At 43.8% G+C, this 13,987-nt stretch overlaps 1 protein-coding gene across 2 annotated transcripts in view; it reads right to left on the bottom strand.

Annotated features, from left to right (window-relative positions):
* The window catches only part of them6 (thioesterase superfamily member 6), a 17,519-nt gene extending 14,572 nt beyond the window's left edge, over positions 1–2,947 (bottom strand). Inside the window, exon 1 of one of the 2 annotated variants that reach the window (XM_038988142.1) lies at positions 2,634–2,947. In XM_038988142.1, coding sequence (XP_038844070.1) covers positions 2,634–2,635 — 2 coding nt within the window. In that variant the 5' untranslated portion in view covers positions 2,636–2,947. The remainder of the gene's footprint in view (positions 1–2,633) is intronic. The other variant, XM_038988141.1, reaches the window with a different exon arrangement.
* Between the last annotated feature and the right edge of the window lie 11,040 nt (positions 2,948–13,987).

The following is a 13,987-nucleotide window of genomic DNA, read 5'->3' as shown; positions in this document are numbered from 1 at the left end:
TAGCTGAACAGAAAGTTGTTGTGCATAAAACCAGTCTATTAAAATAATACAGTCAGTCCTCAAAACACCAGCTGACTAGGGACTGTTTTATTATGCAGTGTATTATCTATAGCTACATACGGTATTTAGCTTCTATTTATAAACCTTTATAAAATATTCCACATCAAATTGCCTAACAATGAGAACAAAGTTGCCTGGACGATAAATTCAGCCACTATTGCTAAACTCAGCAGGTTGTCTGGGTCGACACAAATGGGCTGCAATATTCAAGGTAAATCAAATCAAATCCAACTTGAGACTCCCCTGACGTCTTTGTATGTAAATGTTTTCACCGCTGCCTATAGATCCAGGTTGCCAACTCGTCTTTACTGAGTATTTCCAATCCAGACAGTCCTTCCTGAGACAACGTGCAATACATGTCCACTGCTCTGCACACAATGCATTTTGGGACGCACCCCTGTAAACGTAATGCATTCTGGGACGCACCCCTGTAAACGTAATGCATTCTGGGACGCACCCCTGTAAACGTAATGCATTCTGGGACGCACCCCTGTAAACGTAATACATTCTGGGACGCACCCCTGTAAACGTAATGCATTCTGGGACGCACCCCTGTAAACGTAATACATTCTGGGACGCACCCCTGTAAACGTAATGCATTCTGGGACGCACCCCTGTAAACGTAATGCATTCTGGGACGCCCCCCTGTAAACGTAATGCATTCTGGGACGCCCCCCTGTAAACGTAATGCATTCTGGGACGCACCCCTGTAAACGTAATGCATTCTGGGACGCTCCCCTGTAAACTTAATGCATTCTGGGACGCACCCCTGTAAACGTAATGCATTCTGGGACGCCCCCCTGTAAACGTAATGCATTTTGGGACGCACCCCTGTAAACGTAATGCATTTTGGGACGCACCCCTGTAAACGTAATGCATTCTGGGACGCACCCCTGTAAAGGGCCTCATCTGACTCTGGGTCAGTAGATAAAGGGCCTCATCTGACTCTGGGTCAGTAGATAAAGGGCCTCATCTGACTCTGGGTCAGTAGATAAAGGGCCTCATCTGACTCTGGGTCAGTAGATAAAGGGCCTCATCTGACTCTGGGTCAGTAGATAAAGGGCCTCATCTGACTCTGGGTCAGTAGATAAAGGGCCTCATCTGACTCTGGGTCAGTAGATAAAGGGCCTCATCTGACTCTGGGTCAGTAGATAAAGGGCCTCATCTGACTCTGGGTCAGTAGATAAAGGGCCTCATTGCCAAAATCCCAAATCATCCCTTTAATAGATAATACACATTAACTTTTGCCTCCTTTAGTTTCTTGTAATGGCAATGAAATGTGTTTATTTAAATTATTAGGTTGAGGTCACTAGCTACAGTATAGCTTAGTTTTTAGCTAGCTGCTCTGTAAACTAGCTTCACTTGCTAGAAAGTTATAGAAACAAGTTGACGGAAAAGTAACTAAGCAAATTTATTATCAACTGAAATAAAATGTTTTTCATGTCTTGAATTTAAAGGTTATATTTTACAATCTCCCAAAATAAAATGTTATCTCTGACGGAAAACAGCTTTGTCAATAGACTAGTATATACCGCTGTTAGTTCCATGATATTACACAAGTCATTCGACGAAGGCGTCTTCTGTACCGGCGAGTTTTGTTTAGGAGCCGTGAAGCTTGGTCGGGAACATTAACATGCGTCGTTGGCGGTACGGTTCTGGAATCATAAGGACCTCATCTTTCATTAAAAAATATATATCTATTTAAATAAATAAGGTTAAATTGATACCCACCTTCATATGGTTAGGGTTAGTGTTCCAACACGGACATATCTCCATATGAGAGGTGTTAATGGAAGACAGGTCATTGGCATCGGTAGTCCACTCTATCTGCGTCTCCTAACACCTGCGTCAACAGGAGCATGATGCCACCAACGTGTTGTCACACAAAAATACTGCTGGCTCCAACAGTGAGAAAACCGGTAAGAGTGTATTTTGCATTTGTGATTTTTTTTTGATGTGATAAGAAAGTAAAGTGATTTTTGCTTCTAGAACCGTACCGCAATTGAGAATCGATTCACGTTTAGGATGTAGTCTTTGTCTGTTTCCAGAGCCGATTGGCCTTTAAACAGAACATGTAGTTAGCTACGGTCCTTGGACTAGACGGAGTGACGTTAAGCTCCTGGAGACCAGTATTGGGCTAGCCTAATACAGTGGTTCTCAACTGGCTTTTCCTCGACCTGGTTTGAGTCATTCAAACTATTGTCTTGCCCATTCACCCTCTGAATGGCACAAATACACAATCCATGTCTCACAACTTTAAAATCCTTATTTAACCTGTCTCCCCTTCATCTACACTGATTGAAGTGGATTTAACAGGTGACATCAATAAGGGATCAAATCTTTCACCTGGATTTACCTGGTCAGCCTGTCATTGGAAGAGCTAATGTTTTGTACACTCCGTTTTTTTTAAATGGAAACATGTAGATTAGCCTCCCCTCCATAAGTGGCACAGTAGAGATGTTATAGTCTTAAATCTGAATTAGATATGAACACATTTTTAAGCAAACTTTGACATTACATGAACACAGTGGACAGCGCAGACCAACGTTCAAGTTAAGTTGTAACAAACTTACATGACTGTTTTGATCAGAAACTTGCTGGCCGAAATCAGCACTGCGCGTTCAACGTCTTATCCTGAAACTCCGGGCTGCAGTTCTGCTGCCAAACAATTACAGAAATAGATTTGAAGAGCAGATATCTATCAAACTAATCTGTGAAGCGGTCACTCTCCCTCGAGCAAGAAACCAGTCTCGTATGGAATTCACAACTTCCCAAGTCAAGTAAAACCTATTCTACGTTTTAAAATAGTTATGTTAAGTTTGATACCGGAGCTCCGAGGTCTGCGTCGAAGCAGTTTATTTCGAAGCAGAATTTCTTCTTCTTCGGTGGGGTTTATCAGCGGTTGGCATCCAACGTTATGGTGTATTACCGCCACCTACTGTACTGGAGTGTGGGCCAGAGACAGGGAGGAACTAAATCCTACCTGCCAGCCCCGTTGCTCTTAAAAAATATACAATATTTTCGACTCTATCTAATGACGTTCTACTCAATATACTCTTTAAACTAATTTCCTGTATCCCCCTTCTCCCTCATACTAGATCTCAGCCTCTCTCTTTCCCTCTGATACTGCCCACACTGTAGCAATACATGCTCCACTGTCTCCGTTTCCTGTCAATAATCACATCTTCCTTTTGGATGCTTTTCCATCATATTTAAGGTCTTGTTCAACTGGCTGTGTCCCACCCTTCATCTATTGGCTGTGTCCCAGCCTTCATCTACTGGCTGTGTCCCACCCTTCATCTACTGGCTGTGTCCCACCCTTCATCTACTGGCTGTGTCCCAGTCTTAATCTACTGGCTGTGTCCCACCCTTCATCTACTGGCTGTGTCCCAGCCTTCATCTACTGGCTGTGTCCCAGTCTTAATCTACTGGCTGTGTCCCAGTCTTAATCTACTGGCTGTGTCCCAGTCTTAATCTACTGGCTGTGTCCCAGTCTTAATCTACTGGCTGTGTCCCACCCTTCATCTACTGGCTGTCTACTGGCTGTGTCCCAGTCTTAATCTACTGGCTGTGTCCCAGCCTTAATCTACTGGCTGTGTCCCAGCCTTCATCTACTGGCTGTGTCCCAGCCTTCATCTACTGGCTGTGTCCCACCCTTCATCTACTGGCTGTGTCCCACCCTTCATCTACTGGCTGTGTCCCAGCCTTCATCTACTGGCTGTGTCCCACCCTTCATCTACTGGCTGTGTCCCACCCTTCATCTACTGGCTGTGTCCCACCCTTCATCTACTGGCTGTGTCCCAGCCTTAATCTACTGGCTGTGTCCCACCCTTCATCTACTGGCTGTGTCCCACCCTTCATCTACTGGCTGTGTCCCAGCCTTAATCTACTGGCTGTGTCCCACCCTTCATCTACTGGCTGTGTCCCAGCCTTCATCTACTGGCTGTGTCCCACCCTTCATCTACTGGCTGTGTCCCACCCTTCATCTACTGGCTGTGTCCCAGTCTTAATCTACTGGCTGTGTCCCACCCTTCATCTACTGGCTGTGTCCCAGCCTTCATCTACTGGCTGTGTCCCAGTCTTAATCTACTGGCTGTGTCCCAGTCTTAATCTACTGGCTGTGTCCCAGTCTTAATCTACTGGCTGTGTCCCAGTCTTAATCTACTGGCTGTGTCCCACCCTTCATCTACTGGCTGTCTACTGGCTGTGTCCCAGTCTTAATCTACTGGCTGTGTCCCAGCCTTAATCTACTGGCTGTGTCCCAGCCTTCATCTACTGGCTGTGTCCCAGCCTTCATCTACTGGCTGTGTCCCACCCTTCATCTACTGGCTGTGTCCCACCCTTCATCTACTGGCTGTGTCCCAGCCTTCATCTACTGGCTGTGTCCCACCCTTCATCTACTGGCTGTGTCCCACCCTTCATCTACTGGCTGTGTCCCACCCTTCATCTACTGGCTGTGTCCCAGCCTTAATCTACTGGCTGTGTCCCACCCTTCATCTACTGGCTGTGTCCCACCCTTCATCTACTGGCTGTGTCCCACCCTTCATCTACTGGCTGTGTCCCAGCCTTCATCTACTGGCTGTGTCCCACCCTTCATCTACTGGCTGTGTCCCAGCCTTAATCTACTGGCTGTGTCCCACCCTTCATCTACTGGCTGTGTCCCAGCCTTCATCTACTGGCTGTGTCCCACCCTTCATCTACTGGCTGTGTCCCACCCTTCATCTACTGGCTGTCTACTGGCTGTGTCCCAGCCTTCATCTACTGGCTGTGTCCCACCCTTCATCTACTGGCTGTGTCCCAGCCTTCATCTACTGGCTGTGTCCCACCCTTCATCTACTGGCTGTGTCCCAGCCTTCATCTACTGGCTGTGTCCCAGCCTTCATCTACTGGCTGTGTCCCAGCCTTCATCTACTGGCTGTGTCCCAGCCTTCATCTACTGGCTGTGTCCCAGCCTTCATCTACTGGCTGTGTCCCAGCCTTCATCTACTGGCTGTGTCCCACCCTTCATCTACTGGCTGTGTCCCACCCTTCATCTACTGGCTGTGTCCCACCCTTCATCTACTGGCTGTGTCCCACCCTTCATCTACTGGCTGTGTCCCACCCTTCATCTACTGGCTGTGTCCCACCCTTCATCTTGTAAATATAGCCTCCTCTCTTCTGTCCCTTCCTGCCGTTCTCCCCTCCAGAACTTTCCTCTGTACTTTAAATAAATGCCTTCCCTTAGTATCTCTATTCCACTGCTCCTGCCATTTCTCCACCATCACTGTCCATATCATACTTTATGCCTCTACCTTGCACATTGAAACTACCACATCAACATCCCCACTACTAAGTGCTGGTTTAGCCAGTACCTCAACATCCCCACTACTTAGTGCTTGTTTAGCCAGTACATCAACATCCCCACTACTTAGTGCTTGTTTAGCCAGTACATCAACATCCCCACTACTTAGTGCTTGTTTAGCCAGTACATCAACATCCCCACTACTTAGTGCTTGTTCAGCCAGTACATCAACATCCCCACTACTTAGTGCTTGTTTAGCCAGTACATCAACATCCCCACTACTTAGTGCTTGTTTATCCAGTACATCAACTGCCTCGTTCCCCTCCACTCCCACATGAGCTGGGACCCATGCAAATATTATCTGTATACCCCATTTGTTTACTCCTGCCATGGGTTTGTAGCACCTCATGAATCAGGTCTTGTCTGCTGCGTGATATAAAGGACTGAAGACTCCTTAACACTGCACATGAATCAGGTCTTGTCTGATACGTGATATAAAGGACTGGAGACGCCTTAACACTGCACATGAATCAGGTCTTGTCTGATACGTGATATAAAGGACTGAAGACTCCTTAACACTGCACATGAATCAGAGCAAATACCTTCCTCCACCCACTGCAAGGCCAACAGTACGGCCATCAGCTCCGCCATATATACAGTCAGATGATCTGTAATACGTTTCCTGACTCTCACCCCACATGCCTGCACTACACATGCTGACCCAGTATGTCCTGTCATTGGATCTGTTGAACCATCTGTGTAAATGGACACAACATCCTGACACACAATATCCAGACGTCTCTTAAACCAATCAGATGGATCAACACCCTCCCTATCTTTCAGTCCCTACATGGAGCCCAGTCCCTACATGGAGCCCAGTCCCCTACATGCAGCCCAGTCCCTACATGCAGCCCAGTCCCTACATGCAGCCCAGTCCCTACATGCAGCCCAGTCCCCTACATGCAGCCCAGTCCCTTACATGCAGCCCAGTCCCTACATGCAGCCCAGTCCCCTACATGCAGCCCAGTCCCATGCAGCCCAGTCCCATGCAGCCCAGTCCCATGCAGCCCAGTCCCTTGCAGCCCAGTCCCATGCAGCCCAGTCCCATGCAGCCCAGTCCCTTACAGCCCAGTCCCTTGCAGCCCAGTCCCATGCAGCCCAGTCCCATGCAGCCCAGTCCCATGCAGCCCAGTCCCATGCAGCCCAGTCCCATGCAGCCCAGTCCCATGCAGCCCAGTCCCATGCAGCCCAGTCCCATGCAGCCCAGTCCCATGCAGCCCAGTCCCATGCAGCCCAGTCCCTACATGCAGCCCAGTCCCTACATGCAGCCCAGTCCCTACATGCAGCCCAGTCCCTACATGCAGCCCAGTCCCCTACATGCAGCCCAGTCCCCTACATGCAGCCCAGTCCCCTACATGCAGCCCAGTCCCCTACATGCAGCCCAGTCCCCTACATGCAGCCCAGTCCCTACATGCAGCCCAGTCCCTACATGCAGCCCAGTCCCTACATGCAGCCCAGTCCCTACATGCAGCCCAGTCCCCTACATGCAGCCCAGTCCCCTACATGCAGCCCAGTCCCTACATGCAGCCCAGTCCCTACATGCAGCCCAGTCCCTACATGCAGCCCAGTCCCTACATGCAGCCCAGTCCCTACATGCAGCCCAGTCCCCTACATGCAGCCCAGTCCCCTACATGCAGCCCAGTCCCCTACATGCAGCCCAGTCCCCTACATGCAGCCCAGTCCCTACATGCAGCCCAGTCCCTACATGCAGCCCAGTCCCCTACATGCAGCCCAGTCCCCTACATGGAGCCCAGTCCCTACATGGAGCCCAGTCCCTACATGGAGCCCAGTCCCCTACATGGAGCCCAGTCCCTACATGCAGCCCAGTCCCTACATGCAGCCCAGTCCCCTACATGCAGCCCAGTCCCTACATGCAGCCCAGTCCCCTACATGCAGTCCAGTCCCCTACATGCAGCCCAGTCCCTACATGCAGCCCAGTCCCTACATGCAGCCCAGTCCCTACATGCAGCCCAGTCCCTACATGCAGCCCAGTCCCCTACATGCAGCCCAGTCCCCTACATGCAGCCCAGTCCCCTACATGCAGCCCAGTCCCTACATGCAGCCCAGTCCCCTACATGCAGCCAAGTCCCTACATGCAGCCCAGTCCCCTACATGCAGCCCAGTCCCCTACATGCAGCCCAGTCCCCTACATGCAGCCCAGTCCCCTACATGCAGCCCAGTTCCCTACATGCAGCCCAGTCCCTACATGCAGCCCAGTCCCCTACATGCAGCCCAGTCCCCTACATGCAGCCCAGTCCCCTACATGCAGCCCAGTCCCTACATGCAGCCCAGTCCCTACATGCAGCCCAGTCCCCTACATGCAGCCCAGTCCCTACATGCAGCCCAGTCCCCTACATGCAGCCCAGTCCCCTACATGCAGCCCAGTCCCTACATGCAGCCCAGTCCCCACATGCAGCCCAGTCCCCTACATGCAGCCCAGTCCCCTACATGCAGCCCAGTCCCCTACATGCAGCCCAGTCCCTACATGCAGCCCAGTCCCTACATGCAGCCCAGTCCCCTACATGCAGCCCAGTCCCCTACATGCAGCCCAGTCCCCTACATGCAGCCCAGTCCCCTACATGCAGCCCAGTCCACATCTTGACTACAAAATAGGTGAAGCTGTTGACCAGGTGCTTTTCAACTTCATCTGGACAAATCGTACACATTATGTTAGGAAATCTGTCGTTATGAACTCATATGAATATGGTGGTCTCAATTTTTTTTTAGATTTTCCTACTTTGAATAATACTTTTAAGATAAATTGTGCTGAACATTTCTTAAAGAATCCAACTTCAATTTAGAATTTCATCCCTCATTATATCTTCTCCCGTTTTAGCGACTTCAATTTTATGTTACTTTGTAACTATACCATTGATAAGGTTCCTGCAAACTGATCTGCGTTTCATAGACAAGTACTCTTAGCGTGGTCGTTAATATATAAACATAATTCTTTCCCCCACATACGTATTTCATTTGGAACAATAAGGACATTGTATAGAAACAAGTCTTTATTTTAATAATCATATCCTGCTGGTGAGTCATCTTTTTAATGCAGAAGGATTGTTACTCAATTATGAGGAATTTTTATCTCGTTACAATATCCCTGTAACACCTAGAGAGTTCGCCATAGTCTTTGATGCTATTCCATCTGGAACTCTCATGTTGTTTAGAGGTGTAACCAGACCTCACCTTCTGGACCTGCCCTCGCTTAATCCAGTTCACTCTCCAATAGAGGAACATGTGTTTCTCCTTGCTCCCTCAGCACAACAGATCTATACGTGCTTTATTTCAAAGGGATATTGTATCTATTCCTTATGTCACAAGTTACTGGAATATATTGGTCACTAATATCTGCTGGGAAAAAAGTCTGGTTATTACCAGACAAATACGCTTGATGTTAACAAGGTCAAAGGTCTCTTTCAGAATGATCCATAAGTATTACCCTGCCAATCATTACCTGAAGAAACTCAAAAAAGACATTAACATTGATTGTACTTTTTGTGTTGAGCATCCAGAAACAGTTTCACATTTATTTTGGCAGTGTCTACATGTAAAACAATTATGGAAAGATATTCATAGTTTTATAATTGTTAATATTCTTGATGACTTTTGTTTTGTTATGGGAGAATGTGCTGCTCGGTTTCCTTAACCATAATAAGGATAAAGAAAAACAATTTGACCTCAAATCTAATTGTGCTAATGACAAAATGTCATATTCATAAATGTAAATTCACTAATAAAAAACCACTCTTCCGTGTTTTCTAGAAGGAATTTGAGCAGTACATTAAGACCATTCTACATTCTTCTAATAAGAAAGCTGTTAAAACAATCAATATGTGTGTTTATTTTAAGGTATTTGTATAATCTGTCATTTGTTGTATCCCCTAGCATATGTTTCATTGTCTATTTGTGTATTTCTTTTATGTGTACAGACTATTATAAAATTCAAAAGGCACTCGCACATCTGAGCAATCTTATTTGCAGGTGCCATGGCAACAATTGAACAAGATGAAGGAAAAAGGAAACCGCACACTGCTCTTGATAGTATTTTTCCTTCACATTATTATAAAATAAAAACTCCTGATTGGTTTAGTATCGGTTTCCGTAGAAGACAAAAAGGCTACACTGCGCACGCGTTACGGCGTGTGCCACGTCATCTATAGTTTGTCTGTTTAAATGGTTTTGACCAGCAGGTGTCGCTACTCTACACCGTGTTGATCAACGCCTCGAGTAATCAACCTATTTTCTACACAATTGGCTGTAAATGCTCAATGCTTCAGAAAGCTTCGTTTCCCCATCACTGAATTTACGCTGTCTCCGTATTTATATCTCTACAGTCCAGTCCTGGTTCTTGTTTCCATCAACGTCTCCTCAGCAACACCGCTGTGAAGCGCTGCGAACCGAAATACAATATTCCTTCAGGGAAGCTCCCAAGCCATCAAGACACAGGCCCAAGGCACTGCATCTCAGTGCTAGAGGCGTCATTACAGACCCTGGTTCGATACCAGGCTGAATCCCTACCGGTTGTGATTGGGAGTCCCATAGGGCGGCGCACAATTGGCCCAGCGTTGTCCGTCATTGTAAATAAGAATTTGTTCTTAACTGGCATGCCTGGTTAAATAAAAAGAGCTGTTGCGCATCAAGAAATAACGGTGGCAAAGCACCGGGAAACGAATTTAGGCGCATTAGATAAATTCGTTCGGGGTGGGTTAAAACTGCATCTAATATCCCGTTGCTTCTAGAAAACAATATCAAGCGAGGGGTTTTACGCATGCTCAGTTCTCGGGCCTCGGACATTCCAAATGGAAGTTGTGGAACTCCCTCTCGTGCTTCTGTTATGGGGAAAAGTTCACAATGAAACTGACATTAAATCTGGAGAATGAAACATCTGTTGGCCATCAATTAGCCTGTTCATTTCCATGCCTATATAGGCTACTGTAGCCTACCATTTTATACAATAAATATGTTGAAATGACGATATCACTGGAGTCATTTCAACATATTTATTATCAATTTGTGCCACTTGTGTAGGCTACCTGGAGCTGACAAACGGATTTAATAAATAGCCTATAGCCAGTTTTATTGTCGTTGTAGCCTTGTGTTATAAATTAATTATTAATTGACAATTTTAATTAATTAAATTGGAAGTTATCAATTGTGATCATGGTCACAGTTCTAATACAACTGCCGATTAGCTGTTAGAAAGGGAAAGGTAGATACCTAGTCAGAGAATACATTACATTGAAGGTAACAGTCAGTCAGATTAGGCTCCAGGTGACCAGCTGTTGTTAGAATACATTACACTGAAGGTAACAGTCAGTCAGATTAGGCTGACTGACTGTGCTGCTGTTCCAGTTTCAACAGTTCTGCCTGCGGCTATGGAACCCTGACCTGTTCACCGGACGTGCTACCTGTCCCAGACCTGCTGTTTTCAACGCTCTAGAGACAGCAGGAGCGGTAGAGATACTCTTAATGATCGATGAAAAGCCAACTGACATTTACTCCTGAGGTGCTGACTTGCTGCACCCTCAACAACTACTGTGATTATTATTATTTGACCATGCTGGTCATTTATGAACATTTGAACATCTTGGCCATGTTCTGTTATAATCTCCACCCGGCACAGCCAGAAGAGGACTGGCCACCCCTCATAGCCTGGTTCCTCTCTAGGTTTCTTCCTAGGTTTGGGTCTTTCTAGGGAGTTTTTCCAAGCCACCGTGCTTCTACACCTGCATTGCTTGCTGTTTGGGGTTTTAGGCTGGGTTTCTGTACAGCACTTTGAGATATCAGCTGATGTACGAAGGGCTATATACATTGATTTGATTAGTAGCATTTCTACCTCTAATATTACTACCATTACCACTAGTATCATTTCTACCTCTAATATTACTACCATTACCACTAGTAGCATTTCTACCTCTAATATCTCTACTATTACCATTACCACTAGTATCATTTCTACCTCTAATATCTCTACTACTACCATTACCACTAGTAGCATTTCTACCTCTAATATTACTACCATTACCACTAGTATAATTTCTACCTCTAATATTACTACCATTACCACTAGTAGCATTTCTACCTCTAATATTACTACCAGTACCACTAGTATCATTTCTACCTCTAATATTACTACCATTACCACTAGCAACATTTCTACCTCTAATATTACTACCATTACCACTAGTATAATTTCTGCCTCTAATATTTATACTACCATTACCACTAGTATAATTTCTACCTCTAATATTACTACCATTACCACTAGTATATTTCTACCTCTAATATTACTACCATTACCACTAGTATAATTTCTACCTCTAATATTTATACTACCATTACCACTAGTATAATTTCTACCTCTAATATTACTACCATTACCACTAGTATCATTTCTACCTCTAATATTACTACCATTACCACTAGCAACATTTCTACCTCTAATATTACTACCATTACCACTAGTATAATTTCTACCTCTAATATCTATACTACCATTACCACTAGTATCATTTCTACCTCTAATATTACTACCATTACCACTAGTAGCATTTCTACCTCTAATATTACTACCATTACCACTAGTATCATATCTACCTCTAATATTACTATCATTACCACTTGTATAATTTCTACCTCTAATATTACTACCATTACCACTAGTATAATTTCTACCTCTAATATTACTACCATTACCACTAGTATAATTTCTACCTCTAATATCTCTACTATTACCATAACCACTAGTATCATTTCTACCTCTAATATCTCTACTACTACCATTAACACTAGTAGCATTTCTACCTCTAATTTTACTACCATCACCACTAGTATCATTTCTACCTCTAATATCTATACTACCATTACCACTAGTATCATTTCTACCTCTAATATTACTACCATTACCACTAGTATCATTTCTACCTCTAATATCTATACTACCATTACCACTAGTATCATTTCTACCTCTAATATTACTACCATTACCACTAGTATAATTTCTACCTCTAATATCTATACTACCATTACCACTAGTATATTTCTACCTCTAATATCTATACTACCATTACCACTAGTATAATTTCTACCTCTAATATCTATACTACCATTACCACTAGTATCATTTCTACCTCTAATATTACTACCATTACCACTAGTATAATTTCTACCTCTAATATCTATACTACCATTACCACTAGTATCATTTCTACCTCTAATATCTCTACTACTACCATTAACACTAGTAGCATTTCTACCTCTAATTTTACTACCATCACCACTAGTATCATTTCTACCTCTAATATCTATACTATTACCATAACCACTAGTATCATTTCTACCTCTAATATCTCTACTACTACCATTACCACTAGTATCATTTCTACCTCTAATATTACTACCATTACCACTAGTAGCATTTCTACCTCTAATATTACTACCATTACCACTGGTAGCATTTCTACCTCTAATATCTCTACTGCCATTACCACTAGTATCATTTCTACCTCTAATATTACTACCATTACCACTAGCAACATTTCTACCTCTAATATTACTACCATTACCACTAGTATAATTTCTACCTCTAATATTACTACCAGTACCACTAGTATCATTTCTACCTCTAATATTACTACCATTACCACTAGCAACATTTCTACCTCTAATATTACTACCATTACCACTAGTATAATTTCTACCTCTAATATTACTACCATTACCACTAGTATAATTTCTACCTCTAATATTTATACTACCATTACCACTAGTATAATTTCTACCTCTAATATTACTACCATTACCACTAGTATATTTCTACCTCTAATATCTATACTACCATTACCACTAGTATAATTTCTACCTCTAATATCTATACTACCATTACCACTAGTATCATTTCTACCTCTAATATCTCTACTATTACCATTACCACTAGTATCATTTCTACCTCTAATATCTCTACTACTACCATTAACACTAGTAGCATTTCTACCTCTAATATTACTACCATTACCACTAGTATCATTTCTACCTCTAATATCTATACTACCATTACCACTAGTATCATTTCTACCTCTAATATTACTACCATTACCACTAGTATCATTTCTACCTCTAATATTACTACTACTACCATTAACACTAGTAGCATTTCTACCTCTAATATTACTACCATTACCACTAGTATCATATCTACCTCTAATATTACTATCATTACCACTTGTAGCATTTCTACCTCTAATATTACTACCATTACCACTGGTAGCATTTCTACCTCTAATATCTCTACTGCCATTACCACTAGTATCATTTCTACCTCTAATATTACTACCATTACCACTAGTATCATTTCTACCTCTAATATTACTACCATTACCACTAGTATCATTTCTACCTCTAATATTACTACCATTACCACTAGCAACATTTCTACCTCTAATATTACTACCATTACCACTAGTATAATTTCTCCCTCTAATATTTATACTACCATTACCACTAGTATAATTTCTACCTCTAATATTACTACCATTACCACTAGTATATTTCTACCTCTAATATTACTACCATTACCACTAGTAT

Source organism: Salvelinus namaycush, unplaced genomic scaffold, assembly GCF_016432855.1.
Source record: "Salvelinus namaycush isolate Seneca unplaced genomic scaffold, SaNama_1.0 Scaffold965, whole genome shotgun sequence".
Lineage (NCBI taxonomy): Eukaryota > Metazoa > Chordata > Actinopteri > Salmoniformes > Salmonidae > Salvelinus > Salvelinus namaycush.
Note: the sequence above shows the minus strand (reverse complement) of the source record. Positions and strands in the feature narration are given on the sequence as shown.